Source organism: Phyllobates terribilis, unplaced genomic scaffold (assembly GCF_046119375.1).
Source record: "Phyllobates terribilis strain yellow unplaced genomic scaffold, ASM4611937v1 Scaffold_3__8_contigs__length_932513732, whole genome shotgun sequence".
Lineage (NCBI taxonomy): Eukaryota > Metazoa > Chordata > Amphibia > Anura > Dendrobatidae > Phyllobates > Phyllobates terribilis.
In genome coordinates this window covers 242,384,796-242,406,742 of record NW_027362763.1, presented here as the reverse complement: position 1 = coordinate 242,406,742, position 21,947 = coordinate 242,384,796, and the positions used below count along the sequence as shown (strand labels likewise).

The 21,947-nt window shown below is 41.7% G+C and overlaps 1 protein-coding gene across 6 annotated transcripts in view; it reads left to right on the top strand.

Moving 5' to 3' along the window:
• Positions 1-21,947, top strand: part of DOCK10 (dedicator of cytokinesis 10) — a 401,433-nt gene that overhangs the window by 258,688 nt on the left and 120,798 nt on the right. For all 6 annotated transcript variants that reach the window (XM_073674692.1, XM_073674690.1, XM_073674693.1 and 3 more), the window contains exons 19-26: positions 1,918-2,010; positions 5,257-5,380; positions 5,580-5,701; positions 11,988-12,074; positions 12,170-12,262; positions 12,627-12,745; positions 19,774-19,843; positions 20,055-20,168. In XM_073674692.1, coding sequence (XP_073530793.1) covers positions 1,918-2,010; positions 5,257-5,380; positions 5,580-5,701; positions 11,988-12,074; positions 12,170-12,262; positions 12,627-12,745; positions 19,774-19,843; positions 20,055-20,168 — 822 coding nt within the window. The remainder of the gene's footprint in view (positions 1-1,917; positions 2,011-5,256; positions 5,381-5,579; positions 5,702-11,987; positions 12,075-12,169; positions 12,263-12,626; positions 12,746-19,773; positions 19,844-20,054; positions 20,169-21,947) is intronic.

The following is a 21,947-nucleotide window of genomic DNA, read 5'->3' as shown; positions in this document are numbered from 1 at the left end:
CCATACTACAAATCCATACATCATGGTTCCATAATACAGAATCTAGTGAGGGATATGGGCAGTGTGAGATATTGTTGTTGAATTACTGTAAGTTACGCAGTATTTGCCAACTTTAAAAACATTATTCATTAGTAACTACTAATTTGCATATTACATTTCCCAAAGAATGCATGGCTTATAAGTCTCCTCACTCTGACATGCCATGCCTGGTTTGTCACTCTCCACAAGGAGAAACATTCCCCATTACAGCTTAGTAGCTAGTACCAAAGACGCTATTGCAGAATGGATATTTATGGCTAGATAGAAATTCTAATATCTTGGTAAAAATGGAAATCATATCATGGGGAACTATATTTATTAACTATTTACTTACTGAACTAATTTATTTTTTTAGTTAAAGTTTTTTTTTCCAGTTTTGGAAACCTCTTGTACTTCAGGTGCAGTTTGTTTAAAAAAAAATATATATATATATACAGTACAGATCAAAAGTTTGGACACACCTTCTCATTTAAAGATTTTTCTGTATTTTCATGATTATGAAAATTGTACATTCACACTGAAGGCATCAAAACTATGAATTAACACATGTGGCAGGTCAATGCCACACAGAGTTCTAGCAGCAGACACATCTCTACAACAACTGTTAAGAGGAGACTTTGTGCAGCAGGCCTTCATGGTAAAATAGCTGCTAGGAAACCACTGCTAAGGACAGGCAACAAGCAGAAGAGACTTGTTTGGACTAAAGAACACAAGGAATGGACATTAGACCAGTGGAAATCTGTACTATGGTCTGATGAGTCCAAATTTGAGATCTTTGGTTCCAACCACCGTGTCTTTGTGTGATGCAGAAAAGGTGAACGGATTGACTCTACATGCCTGGTTCCCACCGTGAAGCATGGAGGAGGAGGTGTGATGGTGTGGGGGTGCTTTGCTGGTTTATTCAAAATTGAAGGCATACTGAACCAGCATGGCTACCACAGCATCTTGCAGCGGCATGCTATTCCATCCGGTTTGCGTTTAGTTGGACCATAATTTATTTTTCAACAGGACAATGACCCCAAACACACCTCCAGGCTGTGTAAGTGCTATTTGACCAAGAAGGAGAGTGATGGGGTGCTACGCCAGATGACCTGGCCTCCACAGTCACCAGACCTGAACCCAATCGAGATGTTTTGGGGTGAGCTGGACCGCATAGTGAAGGCAAAAGGGCTAACTAGAGCTAAGCATCTCTGGGAACTCCTTCAAGATTGTTGGAAGACCATTTCCGGTGACTACCACTTGAAGCTCATCAAGAGTGTGCAAAGCAGTCATCAAAGCAAAAGGTGGCTACTTTGAAGAACCTAGAATATAAGACATATTTTCAGTTGTTTCACACTTTTGTGTAAAGTATATAATTCCACATGTGTTAATTCATAGTTTTGATGCCTTCAGTGTGAATGTACAATTTTCAAAGTCATGAAAATACAGAAAAATCTTTAAATGAGAAGGTGTGTCCAAACTTTTGGTCTGTACTGTATATATATATATATATATATATATATATATATATATATATATGCTTTTGTATATATACTGTGCTTTACTCACTCTATACTCATCCAGCGCTCAGTCTCCGCCGCTGCTTCGAGTGTTTGTTATAGTTTGCACAGTTATCATCACGTCAGCAGCGCTGCAGCCAGTGACTGAGCTCAGGTTTTGGCTGCAGGGCTCTCGACATGACGCCAGAGATGCAGACGATAATGGACATTAGAGCAGCAGCAGAGACTCAGGTCTGGACCATGGGAGGGTGAGTGAAGCAGGTATGTTTAAAATCCCTTTAAGATGGAAATGCTATGATCATCATTATCCTAACAGTCAGACTTATATGCTGTGTTGTTTTTGTCTTATATGACATAAAATTCTCTAATTTCTTACCAGTGTATTTATGGAAAGCCTGGTGGCTCTCTGTTTACTACAGCAGCATATACCACAATCCTTCATCATTCCCAGAATCCAGACTTCTACGATGAGGTCAGTATATGACATATCAAGTTTGCTTAAGCTCAATTATTAATTTGTTTGAAGAAGGCATGCTGCAGGGAAAGGAGCCGAATCCGATGGGTTGATGTTATTCAGCTTTGTTATCTAGCAATGTTCAGTCCTATAAAAGTGAGTGCAAAGAAAAAGATGGTGCAGATTCTTCTGATGAGAGTAGTAACTGACCTGCAATACCAACAATGGCCACTAAGCAATATATGGCGCCGTGGTATTCCGCTCCATACATTGATTCTGTCAAAGGTGATAACAGCTGATCGCTGGGGATGTCGGACCCCCATCCATCTTATAACTTGTATTGATTCCCTATGTTAAGGGTAGGTCAGCGAAATCATGGACAACCCCTATATATTGAATGCTAGTGTAAGAATTCATATATTTCATAATGTCCTTTATATAGACAGTGTAGACTTGATTGGCTTACTTATTTTTACTTTTATAATCATGCTTTCCTCTTGCTAACTTTTAGGCTGCGTTCACACTCAGGCTGAAGACCGCAACAATGCTTCTACGGTCTTTCCACTGTTTCCTTGCAGAATCATTTAATTTTGCAGAAAAACAGCTGTTCTACCTGCAACACCACACAGACAATCCTAACGGCCATTTTTGCAAGTGAAACAGCTTTTCCTTGCAAGATTAAGTGATTGTGTAGTGAAACAGTGGAAAGACCAGAGCGGCATCAGACTGTTGTGAGTTTTCACCTACAGTGTAAATGCTGCGTGTGAACCCAGCTTTAAAGGAGGTCAGAAAACCCCTTTCGCACCGTTTTTATTTGTCACACCCTGTTTAAGTGAGGCACAAATGGTGTTTTAAACACATAATAATTAGGTCTAAAACTAAATGCTCCAAAATGCTGCCATCAGCTTTTTAAATGTTTGGAGAAAACAGCTGAAATTCTGTACAAGAAGCTATGCATTGCATTCACCAATTACTTATTGATTTAAAGGGAATCTGTCACCAGGTTTTTGCTACATCATCTGAGAGCAGCATAATGTAGGGGCAGAGACCCTGACTCCAATGATGTGTCACTTAGTGTACTGGATGCAGCAGTTGTGCCACAATCAGAGTTCTTAGATGTAGCATGTAGCAGAGCTCAGCAAACTAACCCCGCCCACACCACAGCTGACCACACCCACACCCCTGATTAGCAGCTTTTTGTGCACATTGTATAACAACAAAACTGCTAATCAGTTCCCTTTTACAGGAGTTGTCCAGAATTTTAAGAAAGCTGCCTAAGAGCACTGTGCTAACCTTAACCCCCCCACCTGCTTCCAGCTCCACTGCTTTCGAGGTCCCTGCTGGTCTTGCAGTAATGACGTTACACTCATCAGTGATGTTACTGCTGCAACCAATCACTGGCGTTAGTTGTGATGCTTGCATGTATGGCATGTGATCATCGAGGCCAGTGATTGGCTGCAGCCAATAATTTCATACCATTTCCTGCTTGTCTTAGAATCCCATACAAGCCATATACACTGCAATGATGGTAATAGCAGAGGTATACGGTACAATACCAGTCTCCTTCTCTTTGGAGAATGAGGATTTCAGCAGCCTGGTGTAAACTGGCTTATTAACCACAGTCAGTTTAGTAACAGCTGCCAGGTTAAGTGGTTCCAATCGAGGACGGTCCATGTTCTGAGCCAAGTCTCGCTGCCAGTTTCCTCTTATATAAAAGGTTAGGCCAATTTCCAGTAAAGCATTTTCCAATGACTGAGATGGAAAGAGGGAGAGCTACAGATACCACAGAAATCTGTAGTTTTCCTACAATTATTTTCGCCATTTTTAATACTTTGTATAATACGTGTTATGGTCAGAATACTTTTCAGAGTACAAAGTAAAGTGAAAAGATCCAACAATGTGAAAGGTTATTGATACATAAATGCTATTCAGAGTTTGGAGTAATTTCATGTAACCCATTGCTTAAGGGGGTTTTACGGTCATATTTTTACTGTAGGGGCCTAATTTTTACTTTGACCCACCCAGCTGTTAGAAGTAAAAAAAAGTTATAACAGGAAAATGCTTTTTCATTCTCCCGGTGCTATTTTATTATTATATTAATGGGCACCTAAGACATGTAATAATGCTCTTCAGGCACGATTGTCATTCATCTCTATGAATAAGGAGGCAATTGTCATCAACAAAACCTTTTAAGCCCCCCATTCACATTAGACTAATGTCAACTGAACGAACCGATATCGACAGGTTTGGCCAACAATCTAATATGCACCACCCAACTGATCATCGGGGAAGATGTCAATCAGACATGTCCAATTTCGGAATGCCGATTGCATTGTTCTCCCGGAGAAAAGCCGCTGGCAGAGATTCCTATTGATGACTTTCTATAGAGAACACAGGAGGGCTCGGCAGAGCGGGCGCTCCAGAGTATGGGAGAGACAGCCAAAGCGTTGAGCTTTGTACGGCTGACATCCATCTGTGTATGTCCGGCTTTAGGCCAATGCAGAAAAGGCCTTAAAAAATGTTGTATGATATCAGTGGGTACGATCTGCTGCAAATCTGGAAAAAAATCAGCAATAGATAGAGCAAGCCAAATTCACACAGATTATTCTGTAGTGTTTGAGTATTTCTGATACCCTGTCTGTATTCAATGTACCGCACTTCAGGCCAGGTTCAGACGATTGTTTGAAAAATTGTCCGCTTTACATGCGTTTCATCAGTGCGGTGTTTATCTCCGTTTTTTACATCCTTATGTTTTCTTAAGTCCATTTTTTATATATTTGTTTGACATCTGTTTTTTTAAATTCACAATGAAAAAGTTACAAAAGGCTGAATACGTTTTCCTATGCTCCCAGCACGCCCTAAGGCCACATGCACATGTTCAGTATTTGGTCACTATTTTCCATCAGTATTTATAAGCTAAACCCAGGTGAGGAACAATCAGAGGAAAAGTATAATAGAAACACGTCACCACTTCTGTATTTATCACCCACTCCTGGTTTTGGCTTACAAATACTGATGTAATACTGACCAAATACTGAGCGTGTGAATGTGAACCTATCAAGCCATTGGGTCTTCACCGGTAACTCAAAGTTGCATAATTTGGGAATTGCCCTCGACTCCTGGGTTATATCAGTTGCACGATGTCATTAACCCCCTCCAGTTCAGTTTCTGCAATGATAGTTGAATAAGAATTCTGCACGTACGACATGTCTGGGTGTTCAGTTTGACAGTGACTAAGGAGAGGTGTAATATTTTACATTTCAGGTGAAAATTGAGCTTCCCACTCAGCTCCATGAGAAACATCACATTCTGTTTTCATTCCATCACGTCACCTGTGACATAAATGCAAAAGCTAATGCCAAAAAGAAAGAGGCTCTGGAAACAGCAGGTATCTTTAGAAGGATTACATTTGCTGGCATTGTAACCATTTCTTGCAATCATGTGGATCATGTACGGTACCAGTGGATATGTTGACTCTCACAAGGATTTTTCATTTCCGCTACATTGAACTTCATAAGTGGCTTTCTCTGTTAATGTGACCGTATCCAACCTGCACAGTGATCTCCCTTTATCTTCTGTTGTCACAGTTGGGTTTGCCTGGCTGCCTTTGTTTAAGACTGAACAGCTCACGTCTCAAGAACACCTCATTCCTGTCGCTGCTTATTTGCCTGCAAGATACTTGAGTGTAGAAGATGGTTCAACCGGAAAGGTACTGAATGCTCCTAATCTCATGTTTAGCAGTTACCCCGACGAGATACATTTTGACAAATTGTATTAATTTGGGAACATAACATGGGGCAACTGAACTAAAAAAAAATAAATTAATAAGCAATCATGTTTTTTAGATCTAAAATGATTTGTGTTAACTGTGGATTAAATAAATATATTTACTGTGTGTGTCCAAAGAAGCATCATGTTGTAGACATTAAATGGTTGCACTTGGCTTTCAATGAAAGCAAAAGGAAGGGGTCAAATTATGAGAATATTCGTCTAAACCACCTGTAAAATCTATTCTGTGGCCCCGATTCATAAAGACCGGGGATGTTCTCACCAGTCTTGATTAGAGGGCGTGGTGAAGTAAGACTCCTGATTCATGAAGAGGTGCACTACGCCAGAAATCTTACTCCAGTCAGACTGTGGCGAGCTGTGGCGTCATGCCCCCACCTCATTTTGGTAGAGCTGGGAGAAGCTGGTGTGAAATGTTAAAAGTTGCCAAATTTTTGTTCAATTCATAGTTGCACCAAACTTTTGTGACTTTTCAAAGCAATTTACTTAGAATTCTGGTGAAACTCCTTTGATGAATTGGGACCTGTATATATATAGGGGGCAGTTCTTTGATACGTGCTACACCAGTCTTGATGGAGTACAGTAACTGCAGCAGATATTTTCATATCAGAATTATGGGCTGTAGACTTGTATCGCTTATATTCTTAATGATTTATTAAGGTTTTCCAATGTGTCCATAAAAATATATTGTCAGTCTGTGATTTTTTGACAAACTGTCCAGAGAAATAAAAAGTCAAGTAGGCAACTCTGTGTTTGGGTCCTACCCTAGGAAGGGTAGGAGTTATATGATTGGGGCCACTAGGGACAGACTTGAGAATACAATACTAAAGTAGGGGGCACATGCGGACCCTCCTGATGTGACTTGGTGGAATGACTGCACACGCCGACCCTCTGTCCAGTGAGATTTTTGTACCAAGCACCGTTATTATTTCAGATAAACATTCATTATGACAAGTCAGTTCCTTTACATTTCTGGATTGTCCACTATGAACTTTATTTTGTGATTTATTTGTCTGTTCATCACTTTTCTTATTCTTGACAAATGAATTGCTGGTAGCAGATCAGTGCCAGCATTTAATGAGTGTAGTTTATATGATGCGCATTCATTTCCTACATTAATTCGTCTGGATTGACCTCTCGTACTTGCTAATACTTCTTCCCCTTTCTACGCTTTGTTGTGAGGCTCCTAAGTGGGTTATGATTTGTTTTCACATACATCTTGTATGCCTGGACTCTGCCCAATGATAACCTCATTCATTGCTCGCAGATGTGCCTTCTCTTCACAAACAAGTCACTGTTCTGCTGGAAACAAACCTACAGTCAGAGACAGTTTTTATAGACGATCAAGTCATGTATTCAGAAAATCCTTTAATGCTTCAGTGAAAGTTTTACACCTTAAAGAGCCCCGGATGCCTCCACATAATGGAAATACATGACAGTGAATAGCCACAGTTAAATAACATTTTGTGTTTTTCATCTAAATAAGTTTATAAACTAATTAATATACGTTTATAGTTGTTGGCGTTGTGTTTTTCGGGTGCCGCTCTTCAGGTGTCCTGTATAGACATACATTTAAAGGGAATGCCCCCTGATCTGAGAACAGCATAGTGTAGAGACAGACCCTGATTGCAGCAATTTGTTGGCTGCTTGGGGTAGTTTTGAAAGAAAATCACTGTTTTCTCAGCAGGAGATTATCACTAGAGGACTAGTAAACCTGCTGCCATGTAGTCCTCCATATTCATGAGCTCTGTATAACCACACCACTGATTGGCAGCGTTTTTCCTACTGTAGTAGAAGAAATACAGCTCAACAGTATAAAACCTTTAACTTTATTGGTTGAAATAAAAGCAAATAAAGTTGAAGATTTTATACAGTTGAGCTGAATTTCTTCTACTACATTCTGATTATCATTGTGGGTGGCAGCGACGTTCATTCTGTGCTCCGGAGAGACTAGGCAACTGCGGTTAGCTGGCTTTTTTCTTTTTTTAAATTCAGCTTTTTGCTTATTCAGTGTACAAAAAAAGCTGTCAATCAGTGGTGTAGCCGGGGTTATATGGAGCTCAGCATTCAGAGAACTGGTAGATGCAGCCAATAAAACAGTGACTGTTTCAAAACTACAGCATACATCACCGTAAGTGATACATCGCTTGAATCAGGGTCTCTGCTCCTACATTATGCTGGTCTCAGATGGGGTAGCAAAAACCTAGTGGCATATTCCATTTAAAGGGAATCTGTTACCCCCAGGCACTTATCTGATATGGGCATACAGGTGATAGAAATGTAAATCTATATGTACCTGTATAACTCATACTAGAGGTCTTGTTGCTGTGAAATGTCTTTTTACTCAGTCAAGTTTCTGATGCTTGCAGTCCCGGGGCCCTGAAGAAATCCCAGCCTACTATGGTAATTATAATCTTTCCCCCCTCCCCTGCACATCACAGTGCCCTGTGATGTGCATTTGCCACAGACAAATCCAGGGACTGTGACGTGCAGGGGAGGGGGGAAACATTATAATTACCATAGTAGGCTGGGATTTCTTCAGGGCCCCCGAGACTCTAAGCATCAGAAACTTGACTGAGTAAAAAAATTTCACAGCAACAAGACCTCTAGTACGAGGCTTACTGGTAGGTATAGATTTATATTTCTATCACCTGTATGCCCATATTAGAGGCCAGATAAGTGCCAGGCGGTGACAGATTCCCTTTAAAGGTAATTTATTGACTGCCTAGAGCCACCACTAGAGGGAGATAAGGAGCTAACTACATTTAGTGTATACAATATAGTCTCCAATGATTTAGACTCGAGTTTTCTTTGTAATTTATGTCTGTATAGTGGTAAGTAAAGAAAAACCAAGCTATGACTGCAATATATTCAAAACACTATTCCATAGGCATAAACAGTACATATTGGCTGGAGATTATCTTAATCATATCTCCCCATTAGTAAGATGGACAAAACTGTGCAGTGGATCCCTAATTATACAACCTAAACTTGAATAAATAAAGTTAACTTGAATAAATTAACATGCAAGTTAATATAGGGTCAGGGAGGAGAGGACCAAAAGAGGGGTAGAAAAAGCCCCACCTCTCCACCCAATAAGGGACTGAGAGTGTAAAGAAACAGGAAAAAATCCTTGATAAGGCTCAACTCAGTATTAATTTAATATTTGAGCATACAGATATAACTCCTATAGTGATGAGTATACACAGAATAATTATGGGCTAGTGCCCTACACAAAAAGAGTACAGGCTTGAGCTATCAGGCTTACCCATCAGAAAAGTAGTTGTGCCCGGTCCAGCACCACATGTAACGCCCCGACACGCGTTTTGCACACTCTATGCTTAAGGGGAGTGTGTAGAGAATTACGCCTCACCACATTTATACACCTCCCCTTTAGATATCCGCCAATTAGTGCACCGCATGTCAGCGCTGCCACAGTGTCTCCGGAAGCATGAGATCTGGCTCTCTGCTCCGGAGATAAGGAGCTAACTACATTTAGTTTATACAATATAGTCTCCAATGATTTATACTCGATTTTTCTTTGTAATGTATGTCTGCATAGTGGTAAGGAAAGAAAAACCAAGCTATGACTGCAATATATTGTAGATACAGTAGTGTTCAAAATAATGGCAGTCCAATATGATTAACCAGATTAATCACTGTTTTTGGTATAAATTATATTACCACATGTCAAACAATTTACCAGTTGGTGCAGTAGATTCTAAGAAAACCAACAGACTCAGCATTCATGATCTGCATGTTTTTGAGTCTGTGTATTGGAATAATTAATTGAAAGGGGGTGTGTTCAAAACAATAGCAGTGTGGAGGTCAATTAGTGAGATCAATCATTCTGTGAAGAAACAGGTGTGAATCTGGTGGCCCTTATTTAAGGGTGACACTAGCACATGTTGTGCATGCATTTCTCCTTGAAAGCCTGAGAAATATGGGTAGTTCGAGACATTGTTCAAAAGAACAGCGTACTTTGATTAAAAAGTTGATTGGAGAGGGTAAAACGTATAAAAGAAGTGCAGACAATGATAGGCTGTTCAGCTAAAATGATCTCCAATGCTTTAAAATGGAAAGCAAAACCAGAGAGAAATGGAAGAAAACAGAAGACTACCATTCGAATGGATTGAAGAATAGCAAGAATGGCAAAGGCTCAGCCAATGATCAGCTCCAGGATGATCAAAGACAGTCTCAAGTTAGCTGTGAGTACTGTGACAGTTAGAAGACGCCTGTGTGAAGCTAATCTCTGAGCAAGTAGTCCCCGCAAAGTCCCACTGTTAAAAAAGAGACATGTACTGAAGCAGATACAATTTGCCAAAGAACAGATCAACTGGCCTAAAGAGATATTGAGAAACATTTTGTGGTCTCATGAAAGTAAAATTGTTATTTTTGGGTCCAAGGGCCCAAACAGTTCATCAGACGACCCCCAAACTCTTCATTCAAGCCACAGTACACTCTGAAGACAGTGAAGCATGGTGGTGCAAACATCATCATATGGGCATGTTTCTCTTACTATGGTGCCGGACCTATTTACTGCATATCAGAGATCATGGACCAGTTTGCATATATTAAAATACTTGAAGAGGGCATGTTGCCTTACGCTGAACAAGATATGTCCTTGAAATGGGTGTTTCAACAAGGCAACAACCCTAAACACACCAGTAAACGAGCAAAATCTTGGTTCCAGTCCACCAAAATTGAGGTTATGGAGTGGCCAGCCCAATCCCCTGACCTTAATACGATAGAACACTTGTGGGGTGACATCAAAAATGCCGTTTCTGAGGCAAAGCCAACAATGCCAAAAATTTGTGGGATTTAGTCAAAGCATCCTGGGCTGGAATAACAGTTGACAGGTGCCAAACGTTGGTTGACTCTATGCAACATAGATGTGAAGCAGTTCTAAAAAACTGTAGTTATACAACTAAATATTAGATTAGTGATTCACAGGAATGCTAAATCCTCAAAAAAGAGAACATATTGTGAGTTTGTAAAGACAAATGCAGACACTGTGTTTTTTTTAGAACAGCCCAATGTTCATTTTTTATTTTCTGTAAAGTAGTTTAAAAATTCTATACATTTCTCCATGTTTTGAATTAGAAAGCAGTGTGCAATGTTCCCAATGCATGGAAATAAAACCTAGTATAAAGATTTTGTGCTTACATATAGTTTAAAAGTCAAGCGTATTCATGAGGAGATCGCCCCCCATGCCTTTCCCCTTCATCCATCACCCCTCAGATGTGTAAGTTACTGCAGAGAGGGCTGGGGGGTCACTTTGCTCATGAATGCACAGGACTCATAAACTAGGAATCTGATTCATCAAAGCTTTAACACCTGTATTCTGGCATAAAAAGGTTTGAGAAAGTCATATAATTTTGGCGCAACTTGAGGCTAAAATTTTGCTACTTTTGGTGTTCTCAGCTCCAACAAAGTGGGCTTAGATGAGTAGGATGAGCACTCGTCAAATTTATGTAGATTGGTGGCGGTCACTATGCAACAAATCTAAGATTTGTGGCGAGGTGCACGCAAAGGTGTATGCCTCTCCATGAATCAAGAGCATCGGATAAGTGGCGTACTAAAATTTGACAAGTGGTGGTTGACAGGCCCCCGTCCTGCTCATCTCCCCCCACTTCATGAATCGGGAGCATCTGACTCTAGCACATCTCCTCAACGAAACTGGTGTGAACAACGCTGCTCTTGATGAATGTGTATAGAGTTTGCATTCAGTGGTTGTAGTGGGCAAGTGGCACAATGTTTTTTTGTGCTGATTTAGTTACTAGGTTTACAGATCCGTAGCTACAGCAATAAAATTCTGTCATATAGCAGCATATCAAGATGACAGATCCTTTTTAAGGTAGCACTCTATTGTGTTATACCCACCGGGCAGGGAGCAGGACTCAGAGACTTCCTCTTGGGTGTTGTTTCAGTTCCTGTGTCCCGCTCTGGTCCACCAGCATCTACAATAGACATAACCAGTATTTCAGTTTAGCCTATGGTCTTCTGGGTGATACATTTGTATCACACCAATATAAAGGGTAAGTTTAGTGGAACTATGCAAATTCCCGATGTTATATGCTGCTTTACAAACGAGACCTAACTAATAGTCGAGAACAAATTTGTGAAATTCTCTTATAGTACTTTTACTTTCCAAATGTAACATTTGCCTTACGTATACATAATCTCATATCCCTTTCTTCCTGTAACAGTATACTGGAAACGATTTTAAATGGGTTGATGGAGGAAAACCACTTTTTAAAGTATCAACAATAGTCGTATCAACTGTATATACTCAGGTGAGAGCTACTTCTACAATGCTTCTATTTCAGATACAGAAAGATATGCCCACCACCAAAAGTATTACATTTTTGTATTTTTTTGTTAATTTTAGGATCCATATCTAAATAACTTTTTCCAGCAATGCCAAAAACGAGAACACGACCTGTCAAAGCCTCCATCCCTAAACTTTCTGGTGTCTTGTAAGGTACGGCTAGACCAAATATAGAAATTATTTTTTTTTCCATTTTGTTTGTTTGCACATGTATAAACCAAGCCATTTATTTTACTTTGGAGCCAAATCTGACATGTCTGAACATCTTGCAGTGAATCTTCAGTATTACCATGAATTGTGGGCCTTTTGTAGCCCTTGCATTAAAATCATACCCTCATGAAGTTGACGGTATTTCTGTCCAAAGAAAGATCCTCAAACACTGGACACCAATAACATAATAGTTAAATGCCAACCATTCCAGATCAGAAATTACCAGTCTGTTAAGTGTTCCTCTGCTATTAGTAATATATTTTTTTAGGGGTAAGTTGTAATACTTTTTCTGATTTTCCATTCCCAGAACCTGCTGAATATTGAGAAGATCCACATGGTTATAAGCTTTCTCCCTGTTTTGTTCAATCAACTCTTTCATGTTCTGACCAAGAATAACGATGATGATGTGATCACAGTAACTACACGGTACTGTTATTGAAGGGGCATAGTAAAGTGATTGTTCATGGTTAGAAGAATGGGGTCCATGTCTTAGATTGTTTGGTATTTCCGATCAGATCCATTGAAACAATTGGGTCTGTGCAGCAATAAAATACATAACCTGTGGACCATTGGGACAATGTTTTTGGAACAAAACGTTATGTTTGTATATCTGTTTTCAATTTATACGTCTACAATTACTTTTCTAGTAAACGTTTCTTAATAAATTTTGCCACTCACTGAAGAACATGCAGATGTATAGACATACACAGAATTCTTTGACTTTGAGTGAAACAAGTTATATATATATATATATATATATATATATATATATATATATATATGTATATGTGTATGTGTGTGTGCAAAGATTATGGAATATATATACACAGTTGAGACAAGAAGTTTACATCATTTCATTAGTATTTGGTACCATTGCCCTTAAACTGAATGAATTGGGTCAAACGTTTGGGATATCCTTCCACAAGCTTCTCACAATAGTTGTTTGGAATTTGGACGCATTCCTCCTGACAAAACTGGTGTAACTGATCCAGGTTTGTAGGTCGCCTTGCTCGCACCTGCCTTTTCAGCTTAGCCCATAGATTTTCAATAGGATTGAGATCAGGGCTTTGTGATGGCGACTCCAAAACATTGACTTTGTTATCCTTAAGCCACTTTGTTACCATTTGGCAGTATGCTTCGGGTCATTGTCTATTTGGAAGACCAATTTCCGCCCAAGCTTTATCTTCCTGGTTGATGTCTTGAGATGTTGCTTCAGTATTGCCACATAATCTTCTTTTCTCATGATGCCATCTATTTTGTGAAGTGCACCAGTCCCTTCTGCAGTAAAGCAACCCCACAACATGATGCTGCCACCCCCGTGTTTCACAGTTTTTAGGCTGTTAAGCTTCTCCAGTTTTCCTCCAAGCGTAACGATGGTCATTATGCCCAAAAAGTTAAATTTTAGTTTCATCAGACCACAGGACGTCTCCAAAAATTAAGGTTTTTGTTCCTGTGTGCATTTTCAAACATTAATCTGGCTTTATTATGTTTTTTTTTGAGTAATGGCTTCTTCCTGGCAGAGTGGCCTTTCAGCCCATGTTGATACAGTACTCGTTTCACTGTGGATATTGACACAATCTTACCAGCTTCCGCTATCATCTTCACAAGGTCTTTTGCTTTTGTCCTTGGGTTGATATGCACATGTCGGACCAAAGCATGTTCATCTCTGGGACACAGAACCCATCTCCTTTCTGAGTGTTATGATGGCTGGACATTCCCATTTTGTTTGTACTTGCATAAAATTTTTTGTACAGATGAACGAGGCACCTTCAGGTATCTTGAAATTGTATCCAAGGATGTGCAAGACTTGTGCAAGTCCACAATTCTCTTCCTGATATCTTGGCAGTTTTCTTTAGACTTTCCCATAATGCTACACAAAGAAGCAGTGTGTTTCAGGTGTGCATTAAAATACATTCACAGGTGTGTCTCTAATTAACTCCGATGTTGCCAAAAAAAACAGAAGCTTCCAAACACATGACATCATATGGTCAGTCCAGAATTGTTTAAAGGCATAGTAATCTTAGTGTATGTAAACTTTTTACTTTGCAGTAAGTAATAAAAATGCCTTAAAACCTTCTCTCTCTCTCTCATTCTGGCATTTGGCAAATATTAAAAATTATGGTAATCCTAATTGATATAAAACGGGAAAGGTTTATTCTGATTTCATCTCAGATATTGAGAAAAACTTACATATGTGTCTTTTTATATAGTGTATGTAAACTTCTGATTTCAACTATGTGTATGTGTGTGTGTGTGTGTGTGTGTGTGTGTGTGTGTGTGTGTGTGTGTGTGTGTGTGTATATATATATATATATATATATATATATATATATATATATATGGTAGCGCTATTCATCACTCTGGGGTACTCGCTTCACCGGGTCAATTAAAGCACACATGCAACTTTTTCCGGTAATATGTAGTCCAGCAGTTTATTACACCGCATAAACCGCACATAACATAGTCCATCTCAGTGGCTCGCAGGAATGTTACATGTAATATCCCAGAGCCTTTCTAGTGACAGACATGCCCACTTGGCTCCAGATACAGCCTTCAGCAAATTAACAATATCAATGTCCACATCAATCAGCGTTTTTACCTTTGCCGGGTCATAGCTGCTTCAGTCAGCTCGGTTCTGCCACAGCTGTGGCTTTAAGGCTTCCCAGATGGGGCCTCCGGGCCACGTACCTTCAAAGGCTACTGGTATCTCAAACACAGGGGGGATCCAGCCTCTGCCTTCCAGGCTAGTGGAGTCCCACACAGGGACCAAGCCTCTCGCCCGCCAAGGATACTGGTATCCTAAACACAGGGGAATCCAGCCTCTGCCTTCCAGGCTTCACCAGGCCTCTCTTTCTCCCCTGTTTCAAAACTACCAGGGTTTATATATCCTTTTGTGCACACAGGACCTGTGATGATGTCACAATCACGTGATCAGTCACCTGAGGGGGAGGTAAATGGTCAGCTAGAGCACACCCCCTGGACATTCTAGCAGTGCAGCAAGCCGCTGCATTACTTACCCCCCCCCCCCCTCTGTTCAAACTTCTGGGGTTGAACACATAATATACACAATCACATTATTACCCACAGTTCACACAGAGACCATGTACTTGACAATTGCGCTGCTCAGCCCCTGGGACATTAGTCATCAACATTAGCCCATTCCTTAGGGACCTTCCATCTGTCATTGTCAAGTCATATTTCCGAGTCGAAACCTTGTCAGACCTCCCCCGCTCCCAGCGGTCCATACAGCAGTGTGACTCACATGCCCTTGTATCTAAGGTCCGGTCCGAATCCGTACTGTCCCGTACTTCATTGGGTCGTTTATATGGGCCTCTCAGACCTGAGTTACTGGAGTTCTCACTACCCACGCCCACTATCCTCAAGACATCTTGGAAGGTCTCTAACTTCTACTGTAGCCGTTCTATTATTTGAAGGGCCCTTTCTCTGTCTGGTCTCACAATTTATAGATGGTTGCCATCTTCTGCTGCTCAGGTGATTCTGTCTTTCCACTCGCAGTCTAGCGAGATTCAACTGTTCTACCTCTCGCAGGTAGGTCACTCGGTACTCCATCAGCATGCGTATATATGCAAGATTTTCCTCTGTTCCTACCGCGGAGAATGACACCATGCCGTCTTCATCTGGTATCCAGTCCTGACGATCACGTGGACTGCTTACTTTCATCACACCAGACTTCTTTAACATCATTTGCATGGCTTAGCCATTTCTCCCAATGAGCTTTCTTACCAGAGCATGATGCACCTGGATGACCTCTTCACGCAGACTTCGAGCTTTTCTCATAAGCTCCAGTTGTCTAATGGCTTGTTCCGTCTTCAACCGGACAAACCGCTTCGTGCGAATACATCGCCAGTGCATGTCACTTAGGATCGCCACCCTCTTCACTGTGACTTCGGTTGTGGACAGGACCACCAGCTGTTTAGCTTCTGAGGTCGAGTACACCTTACAGGCTCCCACGGCCTTCTTAAACTCTTCATGCACTGACTCTCTGATGCATTCTTCTCTCAAATATATATACAGTACAGACCAAAAGTTTGGACACACCTCCTCATTTAAAGATTTTTCTGTTTTCATGACTATGAAAATTGTACATTCACACTGAAGGCATCAAAACTATGAATTAACACATGTGGAATTATATACTTAACAAAAAAGTGTGAAACAACTGAAAATATGTCTGATATTCTAGGTTCTTGAAAGTAGCCACCTTTTGCTTTCATGACTGCTTTGCACACTCTTGGTATTCTCTTTATGAGCTTCAAGAGGTAGTCACCGGAAATGGTTTTCACTTCACAGGTGTGCCCTGTCAGGTTTAATAAGTGGGATTTCTTGCCTTATAAATGGGGTTGGGACCATCAGTTGTGTTGTGCAGAAGTCTGGTGGATACACAGCTGATACTCTTACTGAATAGACTGTTAGCTGTTTTTTTCTTGCCATAATACAAATGCTAAGTAAAGAAAAACGAGTGGCCATCATTACTTTAAGAAATGAAGGTCAGTCAGTCCGAAAAATTGGGAAAACTTTGAAAGTGTCCCCAAGTGCAGTTGCAAAAACCATCAAGTGCTACAAAGAAACTGTCTCACATGAGGACCACCCCAGGAAAGGAAGACCAAGAGTCACCTCTGCTTCTGAGGATAAGTTTATCCGAGTCACCAGCCTCAGAAATCGCAGGTTAACAGCAGCTCAGATTAGAGACCAGGTCAATGCCACACAGAGTTCTAGCAGCAGACACATCTCTTCAACAACTGTTAAGAGGAGACTTTGTGCAGCAGGCCTTCATGGTAAAATAGCTGCTAGGAAACCACTGCTAAGGACAGGCAACAAGCAGAAGAGACTTGTTTGGGCTAAAGAACACAAGGAATGGACATTAGACCAGTGGAAATCTGTGCTTTGGTCTGACGAGTCCAAATTTGAGATCTTTGGTACCAACCACTGTGTCTTTGTGCGACGCAGAAAAGGTGAATGGATGGACTCTACATGCCTGGTTCCCACCGTGAAGCATGGAGGAGGAGGTGTGATGGTGTGGGGGTGCTTTGCTGGTGACACTGTTGGGGATTTATTCAAAATTGAAGGCATACTGAACCAGCATGGCTACCACAGCATCTTGCAGCGGCATGCTATTGCATCCGGTTTGCGTTTAGTTGGACCATCATTTATTTTTCAACAGGACAATGACTCCAAACACACCTCCAGGCTGTGTAAGTGCTATTTGACCAAGAAGGAGAGTGATGGGGTGCTATGCCAGATGACCTGGCCTCCTCAGTCACCTGACCTGAACCCAATCGAGATGGTTTGGGGTGAGCTGGACCGCATTGAAGGTAAAAGGGCCAACAAGTGCTAAGCATCTCTGGGAACTCCTTCAAGATTGTTGGAAGACCATTTCCGGTGACTACCTCTTGAAACTCATCAAGAGAATGCCAAGAGTGTGCAAAGCAGTTATCAAAGCAAAAGGTGGCTACTTTGAAGAACCTAGAACGTAAGACATATTTGCACTTTTTTGGACTTCAACTGTGAGCTGGATTTTTCTGCTTGTTCTACTGGATGTTGCGCCCTGTCTATGTGCTATCCGTGCTCCAGAAGTGTGGGACTGCAGGTGGTGAGCTGGATTTACTTCTGTGACATTTGCCATATGTCTGATTCTAATCAGTTTTTTATTCGATATGCGTATGAAACTCACCGATTCTAATCAATAGGTCCTTAAAAGGGGTTGTCCAGTACTTTTAAAAATATGCCAATGTATTTTAATGATAAATAGAAGCTTCTTTCTAATTACCTCCTGGTGCTGTTTCTGCCTGTGAGCGGCGCTATCGGTGGCTCACAGGCAGCACGTAACCCCCCCCCCCCGCTGATGTAACATCAAGTGAGGTGTGACTCAGCGCTGGGGTCCCTGCTGTGGCTGCTGGGTTGTGGGCGGGGTTATTCCCCTCATCACACCCAGCATCCACCAGGCGCTTTCCCAATGAATGAGGAGCGGGAGAGTGCTCGGTGGATGCCGGGTGTGACTCCGTGAAACCTGAATGTCAGTGTGTACTGTTGCTCTGTCATTGTATTCATGAACCAGAAGGCTCAGGGACGGAGGTCCCCTGCAATAAGGAAGTGTGCTACTCCCTAACCTCACCATGTATTTTACATGTGCCCACACAGAAAGAGCATCCCTAGTCAAGTTCATTAGTGTTCGCACATAGCCATGGCTCCTTCATGGCCCCCACACAGTATGGTACCCCAACAGTTTTTTCCCCACATAGCGTGATGTTTGACACACAGTATATTATCCTCCCGCCCACAGTTAAATATTCCCACAGCCCGCCGCACACAGTATGTCTCCACATTCCCCTAACATGGTATGATGTCCTCACAGTATATTCCCTCACACTGTATAATGTCCCCCCCCAAACTTAGTGAGATGTCCCCATCACTACATTCCCCCACGCCCAGTGTGATGTCCCATCACTCAAGTATGATGTCCTCATAGTGTCCACTACACACTGTATAATGTCCCCACAAGCTTAGTGAGATGTCACCATCAGTAAATTACACCGTACACAATATGATGTCCCCTCCATGCCCCCACACACAGTATGATGTCTCCACAATATCCCCACACACCGTATGATGTCTCCACAATATCCCCACACACAGTATGATGTCTCCACAATATCCCCACACACCGTATGATGTCCTCATCATTAGATTCCCAACAGTATGATGTCCTCACAGTGCCCACCACACACAGTATGACGTTCTCTCAGGCCCCCAACACTTAGTAAGGTGTCAACATGAGTACATTCCCCGCACATGATGTCCCCACAGTCTCCCTACACACTGTACAGTATAATGTCCCCCTCAGTATATTGCCCCACACACAGTGTGATGTTTCCCCACACAAAGTATGAAGTCTCCATAGTCCCCCCACACGCAATATAATGCTCCAATTGCTATTTGCTATTTAAAAGTATTTAGAAATTTATTTTTTTATGACATTTTCTTTAGTTTTTTTTTTCTTTTCCTGAAAATTCACGGTTTGTGTTTGAAGGCTGCCGGTATGTTGTCTTTTAAATCTATTTTGGGGGATTTGTAGTTTTGTATCACTGAGTATTTTATACATAAAAATATCACCATGATAAAAGGTAGAAATTCACTTTACTTCTTTGTTATTAACCAGCCTATCACCCTTTTAAATTAAATGAAGAAGAAACACATTTCCACCAGAGAGTTAAAAAATCTCAGAAGATTTGAAATCCATTAACAGTAATGCACATCTCTGTGCCAGGGTTTATCTGAAGGCTTTCAGCCCCTTATGAGAATTGTATTGAAGATGATATGAAATAGGCACTTCTACTTCTACCTGCCATCCTGCAGATCTATTCATCATCATAATTGTATTTTTGTATATTCCAATCATGTCAATTCTTGTTTTTTTTTGTTTTTTTTTACTGTAGGGTCTTAACAGACATTGTAGCCAAATGTCATGAAGAGCAGCTGGAGCACTATGTCCATTCCTATGTGAAGGTATGACGAGTCCTGAAGAGAAATTACCCTTCATTTTTCCCCTCGTGTACAACATTTGCACAGTTGAGAAGGACACACATAACGGGAATATCTGTAATTAGCACCATGTAATGGATTTACTTTCAGCCCCACTATTAGGTGTTATCACCGTCTGATATAACATCCATGTATAAACTGTGCAATTCATTTTTTTCTCCATTGTTCGCCTTAGTATGTGTTTAAATCACAATCCTATGGAGTCCGGACAGTCCATGAAGAACTTGCCAAAGGAGTGACAAGCCTTCTGAAATGCAATGAGCTTAATACAATTAAGTTTGTACTAAGGGTAAGTTGTATATTTCTGAAAATAATAGAGTTGTGTACAGGAAAATAGAGTATTGTGTATATATACAATATATTGTATATATAGTATAGTATATTGGAAAGCTATGCAACTTTCTGAAGTTCTTTGGGGGAGTTTATTATTCCAACACCAGTTTTCTTCCGTATAAAAATATAATTATGGTGCAGTTATTATTATTATATATTACTTTTTTCGACGGAGCATGCCACTTTTCCTAAACGTGAGCAGTGATTAACGGAAGGGGATGTTACCGTCCACAACAAAAGGTATTTACCGTATTTTTCGGACTATAAGACGCACCGGACCATAAGACGCATCTAGGTTTTAGAGGAGGAAAATAAAAAAATAAAAGTTTAAGCAAAAAATGTGGTCATGATGCACTTTTAAGGGGGAGGGGGTCTTCTGCTGACACTGGTATAGGGTTAATGTCCCCCAATTCTGACAATATCCCCCATCCTGGTATATATGCCGCCCCCCTTCCTTTTATACGTGGTCCCCATACCCATCCTGGTATGCATGGCACCCCTCATCCCTGTCCTGGTATGCATGGCACCCCTCATCCCTGTCCTGGTATGCATGGCACCCCTCATCCCTATCCTGGTATGCATGGCACCCCTCATCCCTATCCTGGTATGCATGGCACCCCTCATCCCTGTCCTGGTATGCATGGCACCCCTCATCCCTGTCCTGGTATGCATGGCACCCCTCATCCCTGTCCTGGTATGCATGGCACCCCTCATCCCTGTCCTGGTATGCATGGTACCCCTAATCCCTATCCTGGTATGCATGGCACCCCTCATCCCTATCCCGGTATGCATGGCACCCCTCATCCCTGTCCTGGTATGCATGGCACCCATCATCCCTGTCCTGGTATGCATGGCACCCCTAATCCCTGTCCTGGTATGCATGGCACCCCTAATCCCTGTCCTGGTATGCATGGCACCCCTAATCCCTGTCCTGGTATGCATGCCACCCCTAATCCCTATCCTAGTATGCATGACACTCCTAATACCTATCCTAGTATGCATGACACTCCTAATCCCTGTCCTGGTATGCATGACACCCCTAATCCCTGTCCTGGTATGCATGGCACCCCCTAATCCCTGTCCTGGTTTGCATGGCACCCCTAATCCCTGTCCTGGTATGCATGGCACTCCTAATCCCTGTCCTGGTATGCATGGCACCCCTAATCCCTGTCATAGTATGCATGGTCCCCCTAATCCCCATCATGCTGCACATTAAAAAAAAATAAACACTCCTACTCACCTTTCTTCTCTCCTCCAGCGCTGCGTCCTGTCTGCCTGCACTGATCTCTCCATGTGAGCCGCACATGACGTCACTGCCAAGGAGAGATCTGCTGCCGGAAGTCACTGCTCCCCACTCCGGGTCTGTGTGCGCGGGGAGCTGTGACTTCACTCTCCTTCATAGCCGGGACCCAGCGGAGCCGCGCTGCTGCTGCCGGCTATCTCATTAAAGGGCATGAATATTCACCCCTCCCCACGCCCATGGGCGTGGAGAGAAGTTGAATATTCATGCCCTTTAACAGCGGGCACAGGAGATAGCCGGCAGCAGCAGGAGCCACAACGCGGCTACACTGTATACTGCTGTATACTATGCTATTAAGGAGCATGAATATTCAGTGCTCTCCACACCCCATGGGGGTGGGGAGCAGTGAATATTCATTTTCTTTAGCAGCGGTGGACAGTGTAGGCTGCAGTAGGCGGCTGCTGCCTCCTGTGCCCCGCTCCTCCACCGATACCG